The sequence below is a fragment of the Suillus subalutaceus genome, assembly GCF_016647625.1.
Source record: "Suillus subalutaceus strain FC151 chromosome Unknown DFJ58scaffold_210, whole genome shotgun sequence".
In the NCBI taxonomy this organism is placed as follows: Eukaryota; Fungi; Basidiomycota; class Agaricomycetes; order Boletales; family Suillaceae; genus Suillus; species Suillus subalutaceus.
The window spans coordinates 59,963-79,677 of NW_024540459.1; the positions used below are offsets into that span (position 1 = coordinate 59,963).

Sequence of the window (19,715 nt, forward strand, 5' to 3'; positions counted from 1 at the left end):
GAAGGCTTATGCAGGTATACATGCCTAGCGCCAATATGATTGTCACACCGGGATCGCATAGGCAAGAGTAGTAGCGAGGTGCGAGGTATTCGGGTTAGTATGTAATAAGGCTTGTGGTTGCTGTGGCCATAGGAATACATGTAATAATGCCTTGTTTGATATAGGCGTACTCGTTTCCCCAGTTCCTGCCACTCATTCAGTAATGATAAGATAAGCTTAAAATGCACCAATGGAGATAGGTGGACATGGGCAGGACATGGGAGGACTTGGTACTGACAGGACAGGACACTTGGATGAAGTGTGAGACAACCAAGATGGCAGGTAAAGGATAATGTATTGCGATCCTGGTTAGCTGCGAGCGGCTGAGGCAACAGGTTCAGATCGGCTGAGTTGGACATAGTGCGCTGTGACAAATGAGAGAGTCAGATGAGTCAAGGCTCTGCAGGGAAGTGATGGGAGGATGTGTTGTGGCCTCAAGGAGGTCTGACCTCTATAGCAAAAAGGGGTTCTGCAAGGCTAGCCTGAGTTTGAACACCACATTGCAATGGAATTTCAGTAAGAAAATAACATTGAAGCCTCATGCACAGCACAAGGCTTCAAGTACTGACTCCACATTGGCAAAATCAGGCTGGCTGTACATTAGCTGATGGCAGCAACAGTCATCCTTCCCATCTCCTAGACATTTGAAGTCCTTGCATTGAGCTTTAAGATTAGGTGTGTCTGTATACCTGTGCTCCACAAGAATCTGTGACATACCCTTGAACCACCCAGCTTTATTATTTGGACCCTTGGAGAAATAAAGGGACAGTGGATTTCTATTCGGGAGTCAGCCATCTCCCTGTAAATTTTCCCCTTGAGGGGCTTCCTATCAGGACCAGTTTATTGAGACGGAGACCCCCCATGTAGGTGATGGCCCTTTGGGCATTATACAAGCAGACAAGGCATCATCTGCCCTCTTCAGGTGTGTGCTTGCATTGTCAAAAATGAGAACATGATCCTCATCAGGATAGTCTTTCTCCAGGATATTCATTGTCTTTGCAGCATGGGCAGTTATATCCTGGTTGGTAAAGTAGCCATCATGAGCCTTCCCTGCCCTGAATAGTACCTGCACACTCTTACTTCCATCTTTTGAACACAGAAATCCATAATCTGCAGAAACAAAGTCCACCACATCAAGGAAGCACCCTCCCCTTTTGGCTGTGAAAGTGCACTCTTGGAATCATGAACCCAGCGCTGCTTCCTTCTGTCATTTGCATAGAATGTCAACTCATCATACCACCACTTGGCAACCAAAAGCTGCTGTTACTGTACTAACCTCCTCAACAGTAACATCATCCTCCTTCCACTTCCAGCATTCATGGCTGATAATGAATCCACGCTGGGAGGAAAATATTTTGGTTGTAATGAACAACATCTTGACGTTCATGGCCATCAACATATTGCCCTTTTGGGTCCTTTGTCCAGTGGTACCCGATGTGGTGTTCAAACTTTCTGTAGCCTTGCAAAGGCAGTTTTCACTATGCAGGTCTTATTGATACTTTCCTTAGATTAGATTCGCACTTTTGCTGCTTACATAATCAATTCACTCTTTACCTAGGACTCTACAGTCATTACCTAGTTTCCTTGTTTCCAGTTCTTTGGTTGCCCCCCATTCACTTGGGTTATTCGGTAGCATCCCCTAGTTGTAGCTTTCCTAGTTGTAGCTTCTCAGCTCACCAGATAGCTCCTGGAACATAGTTTTCTTACCTTGACTCGAAGTACCTTCTCCACTCTCTTTCCTTGAGCCTAAGCCTAGTCAGAGATCCTTTAGGGTCGAACATTCTTGCTAGCAGGAGTAGCAGCTAGGCAGAGCAGGAGACTCATATATCTTGGTTTGGTGCTTTTCCCTACAGCCCAGCCAAAACTTGTTCACCACATTGGGTTTTTTCATCCACCACTGAGCTGTTGTGAGTGAGATTCCTTTCTTGAAGCCATGTAAAGCTTGATTCTCTGCAACATTAGAATAATCAACAATGTCCCAGGCACAAACATATTTGCCACAGCTTTGAAGATGATCCTTCACAGCTGATGCCAAACCCTCATCATTGATCCACAAGAGTTTACGAGGTTTGTCACAGATCAGTGTCCTCTTACTCTAGGGTCTTATGTATGTCACTTGTATAGTGACAACACAACTATACAGGATAAGACTTATTGTCAGTCCTCAAGTACACAGTCTACAACTTTTCTAGTTTTCATGGTAGATAATGTGTGAGTTCCTGGGAGAATTTATTTCAATATACCTTCTTTCCTTGTTCCTTGGTTAGTTTAAAACAATTGGATTCTGTATACTGAGTCTATGGTATGAATTGTGTCTGAGAGTTAGTGTGCTTGTGAATTGTGTAGCGTGAATCATGTCTCCCTTCCTGTAAAAGAGAGAGGAAAATAGTATGGGTTAAAATTAGTTAGATTAGCTGATAGATTATATAATCAACCCCTGTAAGGTAGTATATAACTTGAATAAATGTTTCTTAGTCTTACTTTGAGGCTATTGATTTGCCTGTACTTAGGTTCTTACTTAATCTCACACTGTTTGAGATGAGTGAAGGTGGGAAGTGCTCCATTTATTACATAGCAAAATTGGGCTCCTTATATACCTTTTGGAGGCCCTGATTACAAAGCATGAATCATCACGTGGATTGGTAAGAATGTGCTTACAAACAATGTCATTTGGTGTGTTGAGTCAGCCTGTGTTAAGACCATAGCTCAAGGGTAGACGGATCTGAAGGGCTTGGCCTCAGCTCGTGCGCTGTGCCCCTTACCCGAGTACGTGCCCTTAATTTCAGAATGAAGTCCAGATGGAATACGACGAAGTCCGAAGGACTTCTGGAGGCTGGCTACTCTAGTAGAGTGCTAGAGGACTTCCGGATGTGTGCGAGAAACTTCCGGAGGAGTATAGGAAACTCCGGAGGAGTTTCATCCACTGTATTAGATCCGAAGGTAAGACTTCCCAAGATAAGTTCCCTAGATAAAAACACATAGAGGATAGGCTGCAAGGGACAGAGTCCAAAGCAGGATAGGATAGGAGGAGTGGTCTGAAAGACAGGATGTCCAGAGGTCCGAAGGTTAAGACGTTAAGATGTCCAGAGGTTACGTTGTCCAAAGGTACGTTGTCCAAAGGTTACGATGTCCAAAGGTCCGAAGGTTTAGGAGGACCAGAGGACCAGAGGAGCGGACAGGATTAGGACAGGAGGAGAAAGGCTACTATGGACAAGGTCTAGAGTAGAAACAAACAGAGGTAGACTACACTATGGTAGAGTCGGATAGACAGGGTTTAGACAGAAGTCTTGGAAAGACAGGAAGTGCCGGAAAGGCAAAACTCCGGCTTAGGGAGTCAATCCCTAAGCATGGATGTAGACAGAAGGATAAATCCGGAGGACCGGAAAGTCGGCCTAGGGAATCCTTCCCTAGGCCTAAGGAAAGGCAATACTAAGATGGACTGAAGTCCAAGATCAGAATGAGTGAAGTCTAAGATGCGGGAGAGCAAGTCTATGTTGATATTTGAACTAAGGAAACTTTATAGGAGTTGTACAGAGGTTTATATACTGGAAGGGATCTGAGAGGATCAGTAAGCTGAACACAAATGCTATGTATGAGCATGTGGAAACATATTGGTAAGTATGAACGGAACATAAGTAAATGAACTCGGAGATGAACAGAGTACAAGGATCAATAAGCAAGACAGAAACACAGATAACCGAAGTCCGGAAACAAGGGGATTACCATAAGGAGATAGATGCTGATTTAAGGTTTGGGCTTCAAATATGAGTATAGGTCGGATCCGGAGGTCTAGAGATATCGGATGAGGCATCTGGATATATCAGATGAGCGGATCCAGAGATATAGGTGAAGACGGAACTAGGATAAGGATCATGGATATAAACCGGTAATCTAGGGAAGGTAGAGTCTGAGATGGAATGAGCTCAGATCCAATAGGACCAAGGGTGGATGAAGCAGGCTTAGCTGCGGAGGTCCGAAGGTATGGATATATGGATGTACGAAGGTGTACGGATCCAAACCGATAGTGGACTGGAGTACTGGAGTCATGGATAAGGGTATGGAGTCATGGATAAGAGTATGGAGGTCCGGATGTGCATCCAGAAGGCGTCCAGAAGGCATGGGAACATCATCGGACGAAGGTCCGGAATACGGGATATGACAGCCTGGTTACTAATTTACATTATAAATACAGTGTAGTTTACAAAGCATGACGAATCATGGCATGAGTCATCACATGGATTTGTAAGGATGTGCTTACAAACAATGCCATTGGGTGTGCTGAATCAGCCTTCTTACTAAGTGGATTATAAATACAGTTAGAAATCTTACAAAGCATGACAAATCATGATATTTCCCAGTCACATGACATGCTTACAAACATGTTTGGTGGCTTGAGAGAAAGTCTGTTGGCTGAATATGCCTAAGAAAAATAGAAAGAGATGGAATGTCATAAAACAAAACAGAAATACATGGAAAAATGGAAGTGAACTTTTGAAAGTGAAATGCTAGCTAATAAATAAGGGGAAGATGATGGGGTAACTTGGTGATAGGATACAGTAGGGTCTATTATACCGTCCTTATCACACCTCTTGTGTATATGTCATGGTATGAGTTGTATACCATGCATGACATCAGTAATGCTTTTCAATTGCTAATATACACCTTTGACCAGTGCCAAAGACAGCGAGACATATAATCTCCCTTGGTACTCTTTCCTCCTCATGCATCTCATGCAGCTCTATCAGCAGCATGTTGCCACTGTCCCCCAACAGGATTTTCTGGGTGAGTCCTCCCATCCTTGCTAACATCCACATAGGAAGTTTTTCATGTAACAGCTTCTCTTTCAGCACAGGGGGCAGTTTGGGGTCTTTATACCCAGTTTGATCTTTCCGTGGTGGCTTGGGCAGTTGTTGCAAGCTGTCAAGAGCTTTGTGAGCTTCCTCAATGGTGGGTAGCTTTCTCAACTCAAAATGGTAATGGTGCTTCTTGAGTCCTTCACTTCCTTCATTATTCTCGTTATATTCAGCATCCATTTCGTCATCATTGATGAAATCATCAACTATCTCGTGGGCACCACAACAGTCATGAGAGACAGTGGCTTCTTGTAAGTCTGTAATTTCCTCAAGTATGCCAGGCTGAGGATAGTCATTTTCTTGCCAATGCACTCTGCAAATGGCAATCAGGTCATCCTCATCTTCTACTTCCTCACATTGGAATGTCTGTTTGGAGTGCACTGAGGTCATATTTTCGAATGGAAGATGTTGAATGGAGGGCCCAGTGTGACAATCATACCAGCGCTAAGCATGTATGATGTCATAGGCATATTTTGCCTTGCCTAGAGGAAAAGAGTAAAGTGCCAGTCACCAGCACTATTGTTCCCAAGCTATCCACTTCAGGACCATTTTTCTCCCATAGCATGCTATCCAGTCCAACGCCTAGGTACTCTGTCCTCCCATGTCCTGCCTATGTCTACCTACCTCCGCTGGTGCATTATTAGTCCTTAAATGTTGCTACTGATCAGTCGCAGGTCTTATTACATGTATCCTTGTGTCCCGCTGTGCTGCATGTTTTATTACCTGTAGGAACATTGTGCTTTTGCCTGTGTTGCTACTATTCTCGCCTACACATTGCCGAACTTTTATGCAGTATGATAAAAATGGCTCATCGCACTTACAGTACTTTACTTTTCTTCCCCAAACCTCTGCTGGTGTGTCAGAGTCTCCTTAGTCACTATATCTCAGTTTTTGTGCAATCGATTCTGCTCTTGCCATTCTCTCTGATTGCGGGTCACTTGACTGGCTTTAAGTGCGTGTCGCTAAGGATCCTCATAGTTTGACTTTTGCAATGTTGGAATCGCTATTGGTAGTCCACGCTACATCTAGTCGCTACCAGGCATTTCACTTGCACTGTCTTACCTTACCTTTGCTTTCCCTCTTTTGATTTCTTCCCACTGTCACTAGTCGCATGTTTGCATAGCGCTATCGCATAAAACACCTTGCATAGCACATCTCACTTATACACACATTTCTCTGTTGGAACTCTCTTAGTCGCTGATTGCTATAGTGCTACTCATTAGTTCACTTTGGTCTTAGGTTGCTATAGGTTTTAAGCCCTTTGTGCTATCGCTCCCCTTGCTTATTAGTAGGGTGCTTCAATAGTAGTCCTCTTGGGTCGAATATTACACTCACGCCTATTTGGATAAGTAGCACTAGTTACTAACTGCCTAGTCGCCATTTCTCTTTCACACTGGGGTATGGTATCATGACATTATTGAGATCAATACTGGTCAACATTGTGGCAGCAGAGTCAGAGGCCTGATCATACAAGTATATTGAGATTGTCTAGACTATTTACAAGGTGTGTCACTCACATTTTCATCATTCTCTGACACAAAACACAGAACTGAAGTCTTTTGCCTTTTCTTAGATGCTTGTGCTAATACCAGGTTGTCTCTCGAGTGCTTCTGCCCCCATGTTTTGTTGCCCATGGTGCGAGGATAGTGTTGGCAACATGGCACAGCATGTCAGAGTATCATGCACATACATTGACCTTACACTCCACTAACAACAGTTTCTGATATTTTGAATAACACATGTTCTACTCCATTCTGTTAATTCTGATTAACAGAAAATGTCCACAGTATTACTACCAATGTAACTGAGTAGCTGTTTGATGTGTAAGGCTCCCAATCAATTGATATTACAATTTTTGTCTTCAGTCACTTTTTGATCATGTTTGTCATGTGAGGTATGTAGAATCTGCATGGCTGCTACCTTATGAAAAATCAGTGTGATGGTCACATTGAATAGCTTCAATTCATGGTGGCTTGTGATGTGTGATGAAGTTAGTGTCATATTACGGTATCTCTACAGTATGTTCTATTCTGCATTATTTTTAACTATGGGAAGTAGTGTTGCCATGAAGCAAACTGAAGTGGAAATTGGACACACTTCATTAGATTTCGATGTGAACAAAGTTAGTCGAAGTGCACTTTGTTCCACTTCACGAAGTCAGCAATAGGTGGGAAAACTTGCAGCAGTGATAATCAATCAAATGTAGCTACTGTTACAAGAACATCGGGTCACGTTAGGCCCCTATTCATTTTCTCTTCACCTTTGTCTTACTTTGTACTTACTACATCATTTCACTTCGAACACACAGCTCTCCTAGATCGCTGTGCACGTTTTACTGTTACCATTGTTCCATTTCTCTGACTCACAACCCCATGCCCTTACCGCCCAACTGGTACTTATCTCTGACTCACTTTCCCCTTTGCCCTTACCGTCCAACCGGTGCTATCTCGCATATGACTCGTTCTGACTCGTCCCCTTTGCCCTTACCACTAATTCGGCAGTCCTGCTCTCAACCACTTCCTACCTATATATACCAGTAGGGTATCGCTTGTATTCTCTAACTTGAATCTACTTGGTCCTACCTGCCTATCTGCTAGAAGCCTTAAGCAAGCTTTGCTTTCTCATCTTGATCTCTGTTGAGCTCGTCACTCAATAGCCTTGCTAGCTGAGAAACACGATTACAGACACGCTGTCGTAATCGTCGATAATACCTTCATCTAGTTGATGAGGCTATTGCTGAAGAACTCTTGCTATCGAACACCTACTGGTCTCAGCAGGCTTAGCAAGAGCCCCTATCCAAGTTCCAGTTGCGAACTCACACCATTCATAACAGCTACTAGTTTACAGTATAATATAAGACTAAGCTTCCTCATTTTCATTTGCAAGCAGCTGAGCAAGTTCATTGAGCTTGCCTGCTGCCACAAGCTCATCTATGGCATTCCTAGACACAGGCCCCAAAATATTGTAATATGTTTCTTCTGCAACCAAATGCAATGTGAAATCCAGCCAGTCTTGCTTGTAAGAGAACTTGAGAATCTGTAATGCTTTGAGCACTGGTGGTGAGAGGTTAGCATGCTGATCTGTGCATGTCTCTTTGCTGGATGAGAAGACTCATTCAGAAGGAACAGATAAAGCCTGTGTGGGAAGGATATCCATTGTGATGTGGAAAAGCAGCATGTATATAAGGTCTTTTTGCTGCAAATAGCTAATTTAATGAATAAACAAAAAAAGAGACTAAACGGTACACATACCTCCCAAAAAACGAACAATATCAGCTGTGCGTTCAGCCATGGCATCAAGAGGTGCTGCTTCTTCATAGTGCTGCATTTCTCGCTCAGCATCTTTCCTGTCTTCCTTTGAAAAATCTCATCATGTTTGCTCTTCCAGTGTTCATATTGGAGTTGACTGGCCAAATGACAAGGAAGGACTTAGAGGAAGTGGTGTAGCCAAGTCTGAATAAGTGGCAGAAGTTAATGAGGTTGTCAAACATTGAACACTAGTGTTGATCTTTGTCAAGCGCCCAAATCCGGCCATCAATGATTGCGCAGCCGCAGATGTAGGATTGGTTGAGCAGGGAAGCTGTAATGTGGACATGCATGGTGTAGGCACTGTTTTCCCGTTCCAAGCACATTGCTGTGTGATACAATGTCATCTGTAGACAAAGCATTAGCACTACTGAAGAGAAAATAGCAAAATTTGAACATACCACTTCTAATGTCCATTCCCATGATTGTTTGCATCCCAGTGAGCCTTCATCCATTCAAGTTTCAAGCTTGGATTGATAACTATCCGAAATTCAGTAAAATTTTAAATGTGAAAGGAATCTCAAACCAGCTCATTGCTAGTGTGTAGATCCATGTTTTCCTGCCTTGACAAATGTAGTTAAAAAGCTTGTCAAGGCCAATTTTGATATAGTGGGCAAGTTCCCAAATGGTCCCCTTCAGCTCGGTCCATTTGGTCTGTAGGAGTTCATATGCAGGAAGGGCCATTGACAGGGTTGGAGTATGCTCGCTTGCAAGTAGCTCTTGAGCTGTGTGTGGAACTTCGATGATCTGATGAATGTTGTGTCAACATCTTTTGAGTCCATTGAAAGGTGGGCAATTGAATGTACTTAGGTGTACAGTGATGTTTTACCAGTGAAATATGAGAGAGACAGGAGGCACATATAGGACTTTAGACTTGTAGTGATTATGATTAATCTATGCGATAAACTTCGATTCATCTCTCGAAGTGAACGACGTGTCACTTCGACCAACTTCGGTACAACGAAGTTAACCGAAGTCTCACGTTTTCGAAGCGAAGCGAAGTTACTTCGAAGTCACTTCACTTCGACGGCAACACTAGAACGGGAAGTCACCCAATTACAACAGTTACGTGGGAGTCACGGTTGTCCACGCAACATGTACATAGCGAGGGAATAAAAAGCGGAGTGAAAATCCACTTGGGGATGCTGGCACCGTTACTGATTGACTAACTAGGTAATGTGGGAAAACATAGGTGCTCCGTCACGGACCACGGTAGCTACAGTACATTGGACACGCAGGAAGTGGCTTTCATGCAGGTCTGTCACAGGAGCACATATTGGGTGCTTGGAGACCGCAAGTTCGAAGAGGCCAAATCATTAGCCGAGCCGCCCAAGTGAGCGGTTTCACCTGAAGTACAACCAGTGGCTAATTGATCCTCCTCGCTTCAAAGAAACGCATCCAATACTGCTGCATATCACGGCTTCAGAAGCTTCAGTTTCAAGGAAGTTACCTGTGGCACCCGCCACTAGTACTCACTGGCAGTTAGCCTTGACATAATGAATTTCACAGCCTAAAATCAGTTATTCAAGTGAAGTTCGGGGAGAACGTTTTTGCACGAACTGCGCTTGCGAATCTTGTGTCCTTGGACTCCTTCCCTACAACCTCACTGCATTGGTCACGCGTTCCACCGCACCCGACGCCGGTCTGCCCCGACGTCATGACCATTTATTATAAAAGGCACCTGATCAGCTATGTGTATCCCAGCAAATTGGATTGCAAGATGCTGTCCAGCCTTCTGAGTGTGGTATCCTCGCAAGTACTATTTTCGCAAGTTGTGGTGCCGCGGTGACGACTGTCAGTGTCAATGGTACAGCTGCCCACAGCATTCCGCCTCTGCTTTGTGAGTTGAGACATCTGCCTGCGACCCTATTTTGCGTTAACATACCACTCAGTTGGACAGATGTTCGAGGCAAGTAGATAGTGGTAAAACTCGTACTGCTTTCTGACATGCAACATATCGGTGACTTATAGGATATCAATGTACGTTTCCTTTGATGCACGATCGTGGCCTATTCATCAGTTCCTCACTCATTATAGTATGTAAGAGCATATCATCATGGTCAAGATAACTTTGAGTGCTTTTAAAATAACGTCTACCCTCTTTCGCAGAGCGGTGACGGTGGTATTTACGCAGAGTGTCAGTGCTTCATCGAATTTACGCTCCTGGCATATTCCTGAGGTTCTTTTACAAGTGCTTCAGAACCGCGCCTTCCAGCAGGTGACACCAAGTAGGATTCACATAGCTGTATCTTTCGAATTGTAATCCCTGAAACGTATCTAGACACAATTGATGCTCTCTACGGCTGGGCTGCAATCAATGGTGCATCCATCAATGTTATTGCTGACCCCATCCCGCTCTCCGATGCTCTGCCCAACTCCCTTGAGCTTACCATCCCATCTGGCTCCTCTATTCAAGTCGGATTCAGCAATGAAGGCTATTGGGGTAAGTCCAACTAACCCCGGGACTTGTGCATCGAGTTCACTGTTTTCCCTCTAGGCATAAACGTCAATGCCTCTTGGACTTACAACGCCTCTTTCTACTACCAAATTCCCAAGCGCATCCGACTTTTCTGGCAAAGTCACTGTCATGCTTCAGTCTTCTATTGGCGCAGTCTATGCAAGCGCTTCTGTGCCTGTCTCCGGCTCCACCACAACCTGGACGCAGGTCGTGGTGCATCTCACACCTTCCTCAAGCCCTGTGTCAACTATCAATATTTTCACGGTCACGGTCGATGGTGTCAGTGCTATCGGAGGGAAGATCAACTTCGCAATGTTCTCTCTCTTCCCTCCAACATTCAAGGGCAGAGCCAATGGCCTGCGTATGGACATTGCGCAGGCGTGTTTTCATCTGTAGTTGAAGCAACATGTTCTAACAGCAGCACATAGACATTGTATGACATGAAGCCTTCGTTCTTCCGTTTGCCTGGTGGTAACAACTTGGTAGGCTCCATATAGCGCCATATTCATCTACGCTGACTATCTTTGTAGGAGGTAAACACAAAATATTGATCAGCCTATTTGTGGACTCGATCGTTGACGCAACACCAGGGCCAAAGCTTTTCTACACGCTGGCAATGGAATGCGACAGTAGGAAACCTTATTGACCGTCCAGGACGCATGGGTGACTGGGGATACGTCAACACTGAGTCCGCGCCATTCTCGTGACTTTTACTCCGCCATCAATAACAAATTGCCCTCCCCTTTTTTCAGCGGTCTCGGTCTTCTCGAGTACATGTATCTTTGCGAAGATATGGAAATGGAGCCCATCATGGCTGTATGGGCAGGTATATAACAGGCGTGCATGTCATATTGTTGCATGCTTATTTCACACACAGGGTACTCGCTCGATGGGGCCAGCCTCCCTGAGAACGATCTCGCGCCATACATCCAACAGGCAATCGACCAGATCAACTTTGTCGTTGGTGACTCCGCCACGAGTAAACCAGCTGCCCTGCGTGCATCTCTTGGTCACCCAGAACCATTCAATCTGCAGTATGTCGAAATTGGCAATGAAGACTTTGCATCAGAATCGTGAGTCCTTTACTTCAAACTAACGGATGAATGAGCATGTCGATGATACACCACAAGGTATATATACCGCTGGAGAGATTTCGCGGGCAACTTGACGGCTATATTCCCTCAGCTGAGTGAGCGCTACACTGCTGTCCAGGAGCTTGCCTCTGACTGATACATTTCTTGGTAGAATTCATCGCGACCTCGTACCCCTTCAATCCCATTCTCGATCCCGTCCCAAAGCAGTATGATAACCACGTGTACCAGACACCTGGATGGTTCGCAGAAAATGCGTTCTACTATGATTCTGTCAAGGTTCGTACGCTCTGCATTCGCCTCACGGGAACCTGAATGTGACACGGTTGAAAGCGCGACGGCACTTACTACTTTGAGGGTGAATATGCTGTTGTGTCAACTAACGCCAGCGATATCTTCGGCAAACCCAACAATGGTCGTCTTGTATACCCTAATATGCAAGGTGTGTACTCTCGTGGTGATGAACCATACCTGACGCCAGGATAGGATCTTCAGGAGAGGCCGCATTCATGACCGGTCTCGAGCGTAACAGTGACATCGTCTTCGCTGCGTCGTATGCTCCCTTGTTAATGGTGAGCTGACTTTGCATACTGCAACTAGAGTGAACACCAATAATCGCACTGTAGAACACTGCCAACTATCAGTGGTCACCAAACCTTATTGCTTTTGAGTGAGTCGCTCGCGACAATCGAAGATACATATCAGATTCATGTCTCCTCAGTGCGTCAAATGTGTACCCATCAACCAGCTTCTATACACAACAGGTAGTGATATTTGATATCTGAGCAGAATTGTATCCCTCAAACATCTGCTGCAGCTCTTTAGTCTCAACCGTGGAACCGAATATTTACCAAGCACCTGGCCTCAAAATGGGGCACTCCACTGGAGTGTCACGCGTGATGCACCCACCAATACGATTATCATCAAGGTACTTAAGGCTCTAATTCTTCTGTCGGTTGCGACGATGTTGATATTTCGTTATTCAGATTGCCAACACAGACATGACAGATGAAGAAATGTCATTCGAGCTTCCCTTCAACGGTGTTCACGACACTGGCACTGCGACAGTACTCTCAGGCTCTGCCACATCAAACAACTCACCCGAGACTCCCAACGCTGTCAAGCCCGTCATTTCACAGATTAAAACTGGTAAGATTTTCTCATACACTGCCCCAGCATACAGTGTCAACGTGCTGCGGGTGGAGGCGAAGTAGGGGATAGAGTATCGCTTGGCAACATATGCATGTCACACCAAAGAGACAATCATAGCCTCATACCAGGCCATTAATGTTTTTTTTACCTTTTACGACTCAAAGATCAGTGTCGGCGCACACAAATTACTGAACATACTAGCAAATTTTATTATTTGCCAAAAAGTGTGTGGACAAAAATCGAGACACGATCCGTTTATTACAGACCCAGCTCTAGACACTGGGCATTGGGCTTGAGAAGGTCGGCTTGGATCTACTGTCTTGATATTGATGAACCAGATCTGAGGATTACGCTGAAAGACAATCCGGGCATGCCATGGCAGAGTCTGGAGGGTGCAATAAATCAGGAATATTTGGTATGGTACGAAGACCGCTACCTACACCCTGGCACCCACTCCCTTCCCGCTCCTGCTACAATAGGAGGTATGCATGACATTATGTTCTATGATATAGTACAATAGAGTCGAATACTATAATAAAAAGTTGTTCGCTCAGCTAGATGGAGCGGACTGCGACGACGCTGGTGACTTTGGCATGATATTCCACAGCTCCCTCTTCTGTACCATTGTGAGTTTAACATCCTTCCCAACGTATGGCTTCAGCTAATCCCAGAAAAAACAGATAGATAGGGACATCAGACGAGGGGCGGTTATACGGGTTCGCGAGTGCAAATGAGGAAAATAACGAAGCAAAAAGTAGTCAGAAAAGTAGTAAATCGATAATACCTATAGAACGCACCTCGCTTTTCTTGATTTCCTCTATGCTTGGCGCGACGAACACCCTCACTTTCTCGTCCAGTAAACGGTACTTCGACGCGCCACGGATGACATGTTTTCCTGGGGCACCTGTGCGGTGTCCACCAGGGAGAAAGGCTTGTCTAGTTCCCTGCGTACAGTGTGAGCATCGAAACGAGAAGACCGGTCGTTTAGACGGAAACCATGATTAGAGACAGCCCGACGCAAATGAGAAAATGACAGCAACGTGTGTTCCACAATTTCAAGAGACAAAGTTGCTTGGCTCACCTTTATAGAAGTCCTTGTTCCCCCGCTTGGGCGTCAAAGCTCGCCGCGAAGCTTTCGAAAGACAGACGGCCGTAAAGAACATCGATGAATGGCTTCAAACCTATTAAACTCGGAGACGACTTCCGAAATTTCAATCATCTGCTTACATAACCAACTCGACATTTTCCTCGAAAGCCTGCTTTAAGAGGTCAATACGTGCGATCATGGGCAAAAAGAATACTCTGAATGCTCCGTCCTCCCGTGCGAACAGACCAAGACGTGGTGGACGCGCACAACGACATAAAAGTGCGAGAACCTCCCAGCAATCCCAGCCATCGTCTAGCTTCCCCGAGGACTCTGCCAAGCCTTCAAGCATTATCGAAGATGACAACTCAAATCATTCTTCAGGTGAAGAAGATGAATGCGAGTGATTTAACAAGGTAGTCGAATGGCCACTCATGAGCGCACAGCTGGGCAACCGCACATCGATGTACCCGTGGCGATGTGGGTGCGTTAACTTGTCATTCGCTCCGTGCCGTTTTATAATACAAATGATCAAGGACTTCGACCATTGTGATCCACGCCGATGCTCTGGGAAGAAACTTTCCCGCCTCGGTCTTATAACGGAACTGAGGGTGGGATCCAGATTTCGAGGCGTGGTCGTATCGTGCGTCTGTCTCGTTCCAAACGTCCATTCACACTCACTCTGACCTCATTCATTTGCCACCAGTCCAAAGGGGACCCTTGTCGTGAGCCCAGCAGACAAGGAGATCGTCGGACGAGACGGTGTCGCCGTTGTCGAATGTTCTTGGGCCCGCATAGACGACGTCCCATTCTCGAAAATTGCCAGCCCACACGAACGGCTTCGTAAGTCCATTCTCCTCTTACACATCTCCCTGGTCGATGATGGGTCATTGGCAGTCCCTACTTGCTTGCTACTAACCCCACCAATTACGGCAAGCCTTGGCGGCTGAACTGCGTCGAGGCACTTGCAGCAAACTTTCTACATTACAGGGTTCGATCAGCATGCGGAGACCTTGCTCAGTTCGTTTGGGTGGGGCGATTCGTTCTGGAAAGTTAATGGGTGCAGTTCTTTCACGATCATACCGCTCTGTACTAATTCAAATGTGACGGTAGCCCATACCTCAAACGATACCAAACGTGCGCATCGGCGGAAGAGATTGCCGTGATGCAGGAGACCATTATTGCAGAGCTCCAGGAGAGCTATGAGGAATCACGCAGAGATAAAGGTTCGCATTTCTGTTTATGTCTTTCAATATCTCATGTCTAGAAGATGCAGCTAGGAGCACTGAGGATCTTCTCGTGCGGAATCCGAATCATGCCATGCCCAGTGATGATGATGGGTCAAGCTCTGCGTCAGAAAGCGACGTAGAATGATGTCACTGAAGGTAAAACATTTAGTTTAAATTACCCTACCACAGCGTCCTTTGGTCTGTACGCCAGTCCTAAAAATCATCGAGCAATCTTAGGATTGCAACATGTTCTTAACCAATCTCCTGAAGCCTCCATGAAAGTTCCGCGTTGGATGCTGTAGATGGGAAATGCAAATATGCTAACGCGATACGAACAAAACTCGGTCTGTAAGCATTGTTTAAGTTATATATCATAGCTACAATCGCGCAAGAAGTTCTTTCGATGCATGTGCACCACTCGGAAGCTGAATAAAATATATTATGCGCGTAGGTAAGACTCAAGTGAAATATCTCCTGAAAAGACGTGGTGTTTTGCAAGGTAAGGATTGAGCTGATCTGATCGTGTCTGTCACTGGTATGTTGGTCTGATGTGGGTGGTATTGAGAGTCGTATCGAGTTACGGGAGTTCGGGTGGTTGCCATGAATCGAGCAGGGGGTAGGAAATGATGATTGCGTTACCTGCTGGATCTGACTTGCTCCTCCGCTGTTCGCAGGCAGCTTCACTTTGAACACATTGGGGTTGAAGTAGGTCGCGAGAGGCTCATGAGGCGACGCTGTCAGCTGGAGTGATCGTGATTACCAACAATGTTAGACTTGCTGCTGACATGTGCATAAAAGCCCGGGACTTGCGCATGCAGGGAATGCATTCAATAATCCATAAGAATGCACCAAATCGGCCACAGACGAAGTATGAATCACTGCGTGAGGGTTATCTTATTCCAGCAACACGAAGGAACTTAGCGCAGAGTGCCATGGTTGAATGGCATCAGGTATCTGCAGGAACCGCATATAATTATGGAGCCGGGTACGTGAAGGTAATATTGGCTGTCCAATTTCGCCCACTCTACATACTCGCTGCCATGCGTAACTGTCCTGAATAGCAGCTCCCGTGTCAAGCCTTTGAATTTCTTGCTAATATTGTGCCACATATATCAGGTCCGTTGAATACGATGCTACACTAGAGGGTATCAATATCAAATACATTTAGGCATCTTTGGTCAACAAGAGTGATGGATGGGATGCTTTCGCATTTGTGATTTCCTTGTATATAAGTACTGAAGCTTCGCTCAACGAATGGACACATTGCAGTGGATCTCGGCTTACCTTGAGATCCTCTTTTTCTAGAGCCTCGCCATTGTCGAAGTCGAAGAAGGAGGGGTCGATGGGGGTCGGCCATGGGCTCGTCATCAGGGTCGTGGTAAGGCTATGCGCGTGGTCAGTGGGAAAATGATTGAGAAGGGAAACACAGACTTCGAAGTAAGGGTTTGTTGTAGAGCCCGACAACAGTTATTCGTCGTCTTGGGCTGAATGTTAGGCATTTCTCTAAGAAATCTATTGCCTGTGGGAAGGAATGTCTTAGTTGTTGTGGACACAGGTGTCAGATGTGCGGGAAATGAGGTGACAACTCACAAGAGGGTTGGCGGCTGGGAAGAGCTGGGAAAATGGTTTGCTCTTGCGGAACGGCAGTGCACGGATGTATTCTCTTGATCGTTGGGAGGAGATGGCATAGAATCATCGATGGAGGGTGTGCCGAGGACGTCTAATATAATTGATAGCTGGTCGTGATCTGATTTAACAAGGTTGTGGGACGATATGGGGTTCATAAAATGTGTGCATGATTTGGATTATACTTACCTTGATGTGGCGATGGGAATTAGGGAACGTGAGTAACTAGACAAAGGATGAAGGGAAATATCATACAATCACGTCCGGGAAATAGAGGTTTCCCGCTGAGCATTTCGGCGAGGACACAACCAACGCTCCACATGTCAATCGCGCGAGTATATTCTTTGAAAGTAAGCATGACCTCGGGTGCACGGTACCATCTTAAGATGCCGGGTTGGTCATGACAAGTTTTGTGGAGAATTAATAGTCAATCATACCTAGTCGCGACATATTCGGTCATGAAAGTGCTACTATCATTAGCAACATTTGGTGGCGGTCGGGCGGAACGAGCCAGACCAAAGTCGCATACCTGGGGGGTGCTTAAAGCTGTACGCATATGTGAAATGAAGTTAACGGCACGTACCTTGAGGTCGCAATTGGCATTCAATAACAAATTGGAAGGTTTCAAGTCTCGGTGGAGAACGTCTGCGGAGTGGAGTGCTTTCAAGGCACGTAATGCCTGGAAAGAGGGAAAATCGTTCGGTACCGAGGCTTATACTTGGTGTATGTGTATTCTGCGGCGTACCTGATAAATGAAATACTGACAGTGGTCGTCACTCAATTGCTGTGTACGTATGACGCGATGTAGGTCGGTTTCCATGAGTTCCTGAACGAGATATACTTCTGAATTGATCGAAGCTTGGAGGTTGTAGGATATCGAGGATAGAAATGATATTCTCGTGACGGAAATGGCGAAGAAGTTTTATCTCGCGTAATGTTCGAAGGCAGAACATGGAGTGATCAAATGGTGCTATGCGTTTTATAGCTACTTTGCGTTGGGAAGGGTGATGTATTGCTGAACTGAGAGGAAAGTGAGCAGTTGACTTGTAATATGCAGACAGGATATGACAATACCAGACGATACCATATGCGCCCTCTCCGATGAGCTCAAGAACCCGGTAAGATTTATCGGCGCAAAATCCTCAAGAGAGAGATCCATGGTCTGCAATTTAGTTCACGGAAGATAGAAGAACAGATAGATGGACAGTACTGACATGCCGAACAATAACAAGGTTAATATTGGGGGGTTGAGATCGTGTAGAAGATAGGGGGGTTATCCGGTTAATATCGCTGATGGCTTATCAATCAATATGATAATAATTTAATTCCTTTAACGAGCAATCTCCAAGCACCTGCCAAGGCACCTTCTAACTCAGGTTTTCTCTGCTCGTCCCGTTCTCCTCCTCCTCCTCCTCCCTTCTTTATTCCAATTTTCTTTGATCATGCCTTCAAACGAAAAATTGGATTCTGAAAAACTTTCAGAGCATGAGACCGAGAGATATCCAGATTCCGACCGTGACAAGGATAAATCTCACAAGTCAAAGTCTTCTTCGAAGTGTACTACAAGTTTCCTCTCCTCTTCCTCTCCTGGACTTAATCCATTATTTTCTAGCCAAAGATCTCCCCATGTACCTTGCAAATTCTTCAAGGTTGGCGCTTGCACAGCAGGCTCTTCTTGTCCATTCTCCCATAACGTCCAAGAGCCTGGTCAGCAGAAGGACGTCTGCGCATGGTTCGTCAAGGGAAACTGCAAGTTTGGCCACAAGTGTGCTTTAGCACATGTTCTTCCTGGCCAAAGTATGTCCATGGACAGGAAAAATAAGAAGTCGGCCCAGCTCGCTGCCAATGCTGTGGGAAGTGGTGGCCCAAAAGATAGTTCAAAAGCAGGGAGGTGTCAAGAAAGATCCTCATGCGCATAATGGTTCAGGAGGTGCCTCTGCTGCAGGAAATGTTCGTGGAGGTCTTCTTTCCGGTTCCACGGCTCCTACAAGGTCTCTCAGCGCTTCCTCTCGTCCTCCAATTTCCATGCCATTAAAGGCCACAATTTCCCCATCCGCCCCCGCCCCACCCCTCAAGATACCGATTTTGCTTCATTTTCCCTCCCAGATGATACAGAAAAGTTGCCAGCAGCGCCTCTTCAGAGACGACCTACGCCACCGCTCGAGCCTGAGTCACCAGCAGCTGCTCAAGCTAGCGAGTTTAAGGAAGACCGCAAAAGTCCCTCCCCACCAACACTCCCTCTCAGCATGCCGAGCACACGACGTTCAGGTCTATCACATCGTCCTACAGATTCCGCGGATCTTGGCCCCATTGGATCCCCGCCACGTGGCTCCCTTCCCCGCACTGGACTCGCTAATGGATTTTCACCCGGCACATCGCCTGCTGCTGCTCCAGTCTCATCCACGCTGCCTGCTCAGTCTCAGACTGTATTCCAGTCCTATGATGCCAAACCCTCGATACTGGACCCGAAACATCGTTCCGGGCTCGCCGCATCTCTCGGCACGTGGAAAACAGAGCTTGGTCCTGTCCCCTCGCAAGTTGTCAATCGTGGGGATGGAAGTCTTAATATGCGTGGTCTCGATCACGAGATTGCTGTCGAAGACGAAGACCTAGAGGAGTTCCTGCCAAGCTCCCTTAATGACCTTTTGACCCCCGAGGAACGTTTCTCGCAGAATGTCGCGTACGAATTCTGTCCGCCCTGCTCAGGTACACAACAATGGTCTTGGTCTTGACCCTCCTTCCTCACTGCACACTCGCAGTAGAGGGTTTCCCCCGCACCATTATTCACGTTCCGTGCCTGCTACCTCGCTCCTCGGAGATGTAAAGTCTATTTGGGCAGAGCGACCGGAGGGCTTCCCGGCTCTCCTGACACATCTCA

General features: G+C 45.9%; 9 protein-coding genes across 9 annotated transcripts; 3 read left to right on the top strand and 6 right to left on the bottom strand.

The window, feature by feature from the left end:
• Positions 1-868: 868 nt before the first annotated feature.
• Positions 869-1,735, bottom strand: DFJ58DRAFT_847267 (uncharacterized protein; the record flags this gene model as incomplete). Its single annotated transcript, XM_041393427.1, has 3 exons — positions 869-1,105; positions 1,316-1,491; positions 1,717-1,735. 3 exons carry the CDS (start codon positions 1,733-1,735, stop codon positions 869-871), a joined length of 432 nt encoding a protein of 143 aa, XP_041236657.1.
• A 2,935-nt stretch (positions 1,736-4,670) lies between these two features.
• Positions 4,671-5,282, bottom strand: DFJ58DRAFT_847268 (uncharacterized protein; the record flags this gene model as incomplete). The annotated part of the gene is made up of 1 exon (XM_041393428.1): positions 4,671-5,282. The coding sequence occupies one exon, from the start codon at positions 5,280-5,282 to the stop codon at positions 4,671-4,673; it is 612 nt and encodes a 203-aa protein (XP_041236658.1).
• A 2,469-nt stretch (positions 5,283-7,751) lies between these two features.
• Positions 7,752-8,003, bottom strand: DFJ58DRAFT_670169 (uncharacterized protein; the record flags this gene model as incomplete). Its single annotated transcript, XM_041382843.1, has 1 exon — positions 7,752-8,003. A coding segment is annotated over one exon (252 nt), but the record flags the coding sequence as incomplete, so codon positions are not given.
• Positions 8,004-8,728: 725 nt separating this feature from the next.
• On the bottom strand, positions 8,729-8,956 carry DFJ58DRAFT_638257 (uncharacterized protein; the record flags this gene model as incomplete). The annotated part of the gene is made up of 1 exon (XM_041381310.1): positions 8,729-8,956. A coding segment is annotated over one exon (228 nt), but the record flags the coding sequence as incomplete, so codon positions are not given.
• Positions 8,957-10,175: 1,219 nt separating this feature from the next.
• DFJ58DRAFT_820086 (glycoside hydrolase family 51 protein) lies at positions 10,176-13,155 on the top strand (the record flags this gene model as incomplete). The annotated part of the gene is made up of 16 exons (XM_041391940.1): positions 10,176-10,233; positions 10,479-10,640; positions 10,695-10,775; positions 10,810-11,033; positions 11,084-11,137; positions 11,246-11,343; positions 11,408-11,481; positions 11,533-11,728; positions 11,786-11,844; positions 11,901-12,025; positions 12,080-12,188; positions 12,233-12,318; positions 12,373-12,416; positions 12,468-12,510; positions 12,564-12,674; positions 12,733-13,155. The coding sequence occupies 16 exons, from the start codon at positions 10,176-10,178 to the stop codon at positions 12,958-12,960; spliced, it is 1,752 nt and encodes a 583-aa protein (XP_041236661.1). The 3' UTR covers positions 12,961-13,155.
• On the bottom strand, positions 13,152-14,089 carry DFJ58DRAFT_691260 (uncharacterized protein). The gene is made up of 3 exons (XM_041383385.1): positions 13,980-14,089; positions 13,696-13,841; positions 13,152-13,559 (listed from the first exon to the last, which is right to left on the bottom strand). The coding sequence occupies exons 1-3, from the start codon at positions 14,059-14,061 to the stop codon at positions 13,449-13,451; spliced, it is 339 nt and encodes a 112-aa protein (XP_041236662.1). The 5' UTR covers positions 14,062-14,089; the 3' UTR covers positions 13,152-13,448.
• Positions 14,090-15,574, top strand: DFJ58DRAFT_820101 (uncharacterized protein). The gene is given in 7 exon segments (XM_041391941.1): positions 14,090-14,466; positions 14,519-14,625; positions 14,689-14,829; positions 14,880-14,973; positions 14,993-15,042; positions 15,096-15,208; positions 15,253-15,574. The coding sequence occupies 7 exon segments, from the start codon at positions 14,407-14,409 to the stop codon at positions 15,354-15,356; spliced, it is 669 nt and encodes a 222-aa protein (XP_041236663.1). The 5' UTR covers positions 14,090-14,406; the 3' UTR covers positions 15,357-15,574.
• A 591-nt stretch (positions 15,575-16,165) lies between these two features.
• Positions 16,166-17,976, bottom strand: DFJ58DRAFT_820106 (mitogen activated protein kinase-like protein; the record flags this gene model as incomplete). The annotated part of the gene is made up of 11 exons (XM_041391942.1): positions 16,166-16,432; positions 16,496-16,571; positions 16,639-16,730; positions 16,802-16,874; positions 16,930-16,931; positions 17,055-17,217; positions 17,275-17,366; positions 17,421-17,516; positions 17,583-17,680; positions 17,742-17,857; positions 17,912-17,976. Coding segments are annotated over 11 exons (930 nt in total), but the record flags the coding sequence as incomplete, so codon positions are not given.
• Positions 17,977-18,279: 303 nt separating this feature from the next.
• Positions 18,280-19,543, top strand: DFJ58DRAFT_847272 (uncharacterized protein; the record flags this gene model as incomplete). The annotated part of the gene is made up of 3 exons (XM_041393429.1): positions 18,280-18,634; positions 18,696-18,787; positions 18,838-19,543. Coding segments are annotated over 3 exons (1,153 nt in total), but the record flags the coding sequence as incomplete, so codon positions are not given.
• Positions 19,544-19,715: the final 172 nt, after the last annotated feature.

Excerpts from the sequence above, each read along its gene's own strand:
- DFJ58DRAFT_691260 (XM_041383385.1), bottom strand. The coding sequence starts at position 14,061 with ATGTTCTTTACGGCCGTCTGTCTTTCGAAAGCTTCGCGGCGAGCTTTG. Across the intron at positions 13,842-13,979 it reads GAACAAGGACTTCTATAAAG|GAACTAGACAAGCCTTTCTC; the intron begins GTGAGCCAAGCA and ends ACTGTACGCAGG. Across the intron at positions 13,560-13,695 it reads AGGAAATCAAGAAAAGCGAG|CTGAAGCCATACGTTGGGAA; the intron begins GTGCGTTCTATA and ends TTCTGGGATTAG.
- DFJ58DRAFT_820101 (XM_041391941.1), top strand. The coding sequence starts at position 14,407 with ATGGCCACTCATGAGCGCACAGCTGGGCAACCGCACATCGATGTACCC. Across the intron at positions 14,830-14,879 it reads CCACACGAACGGCTTCGTAA|TCCCTACTTGCTTGCTACTA; the intron begins GTCCATTCTCCT and ends GGTCATTGGCAG. Across the intron at positions 15,043-15,095 it reads TCGTTCTGGAAAGTTAATGG|CCCATACCTCAAACGATACC; the intron begins GTGCAGTTCTTT and ends ATGTGACGGTAG.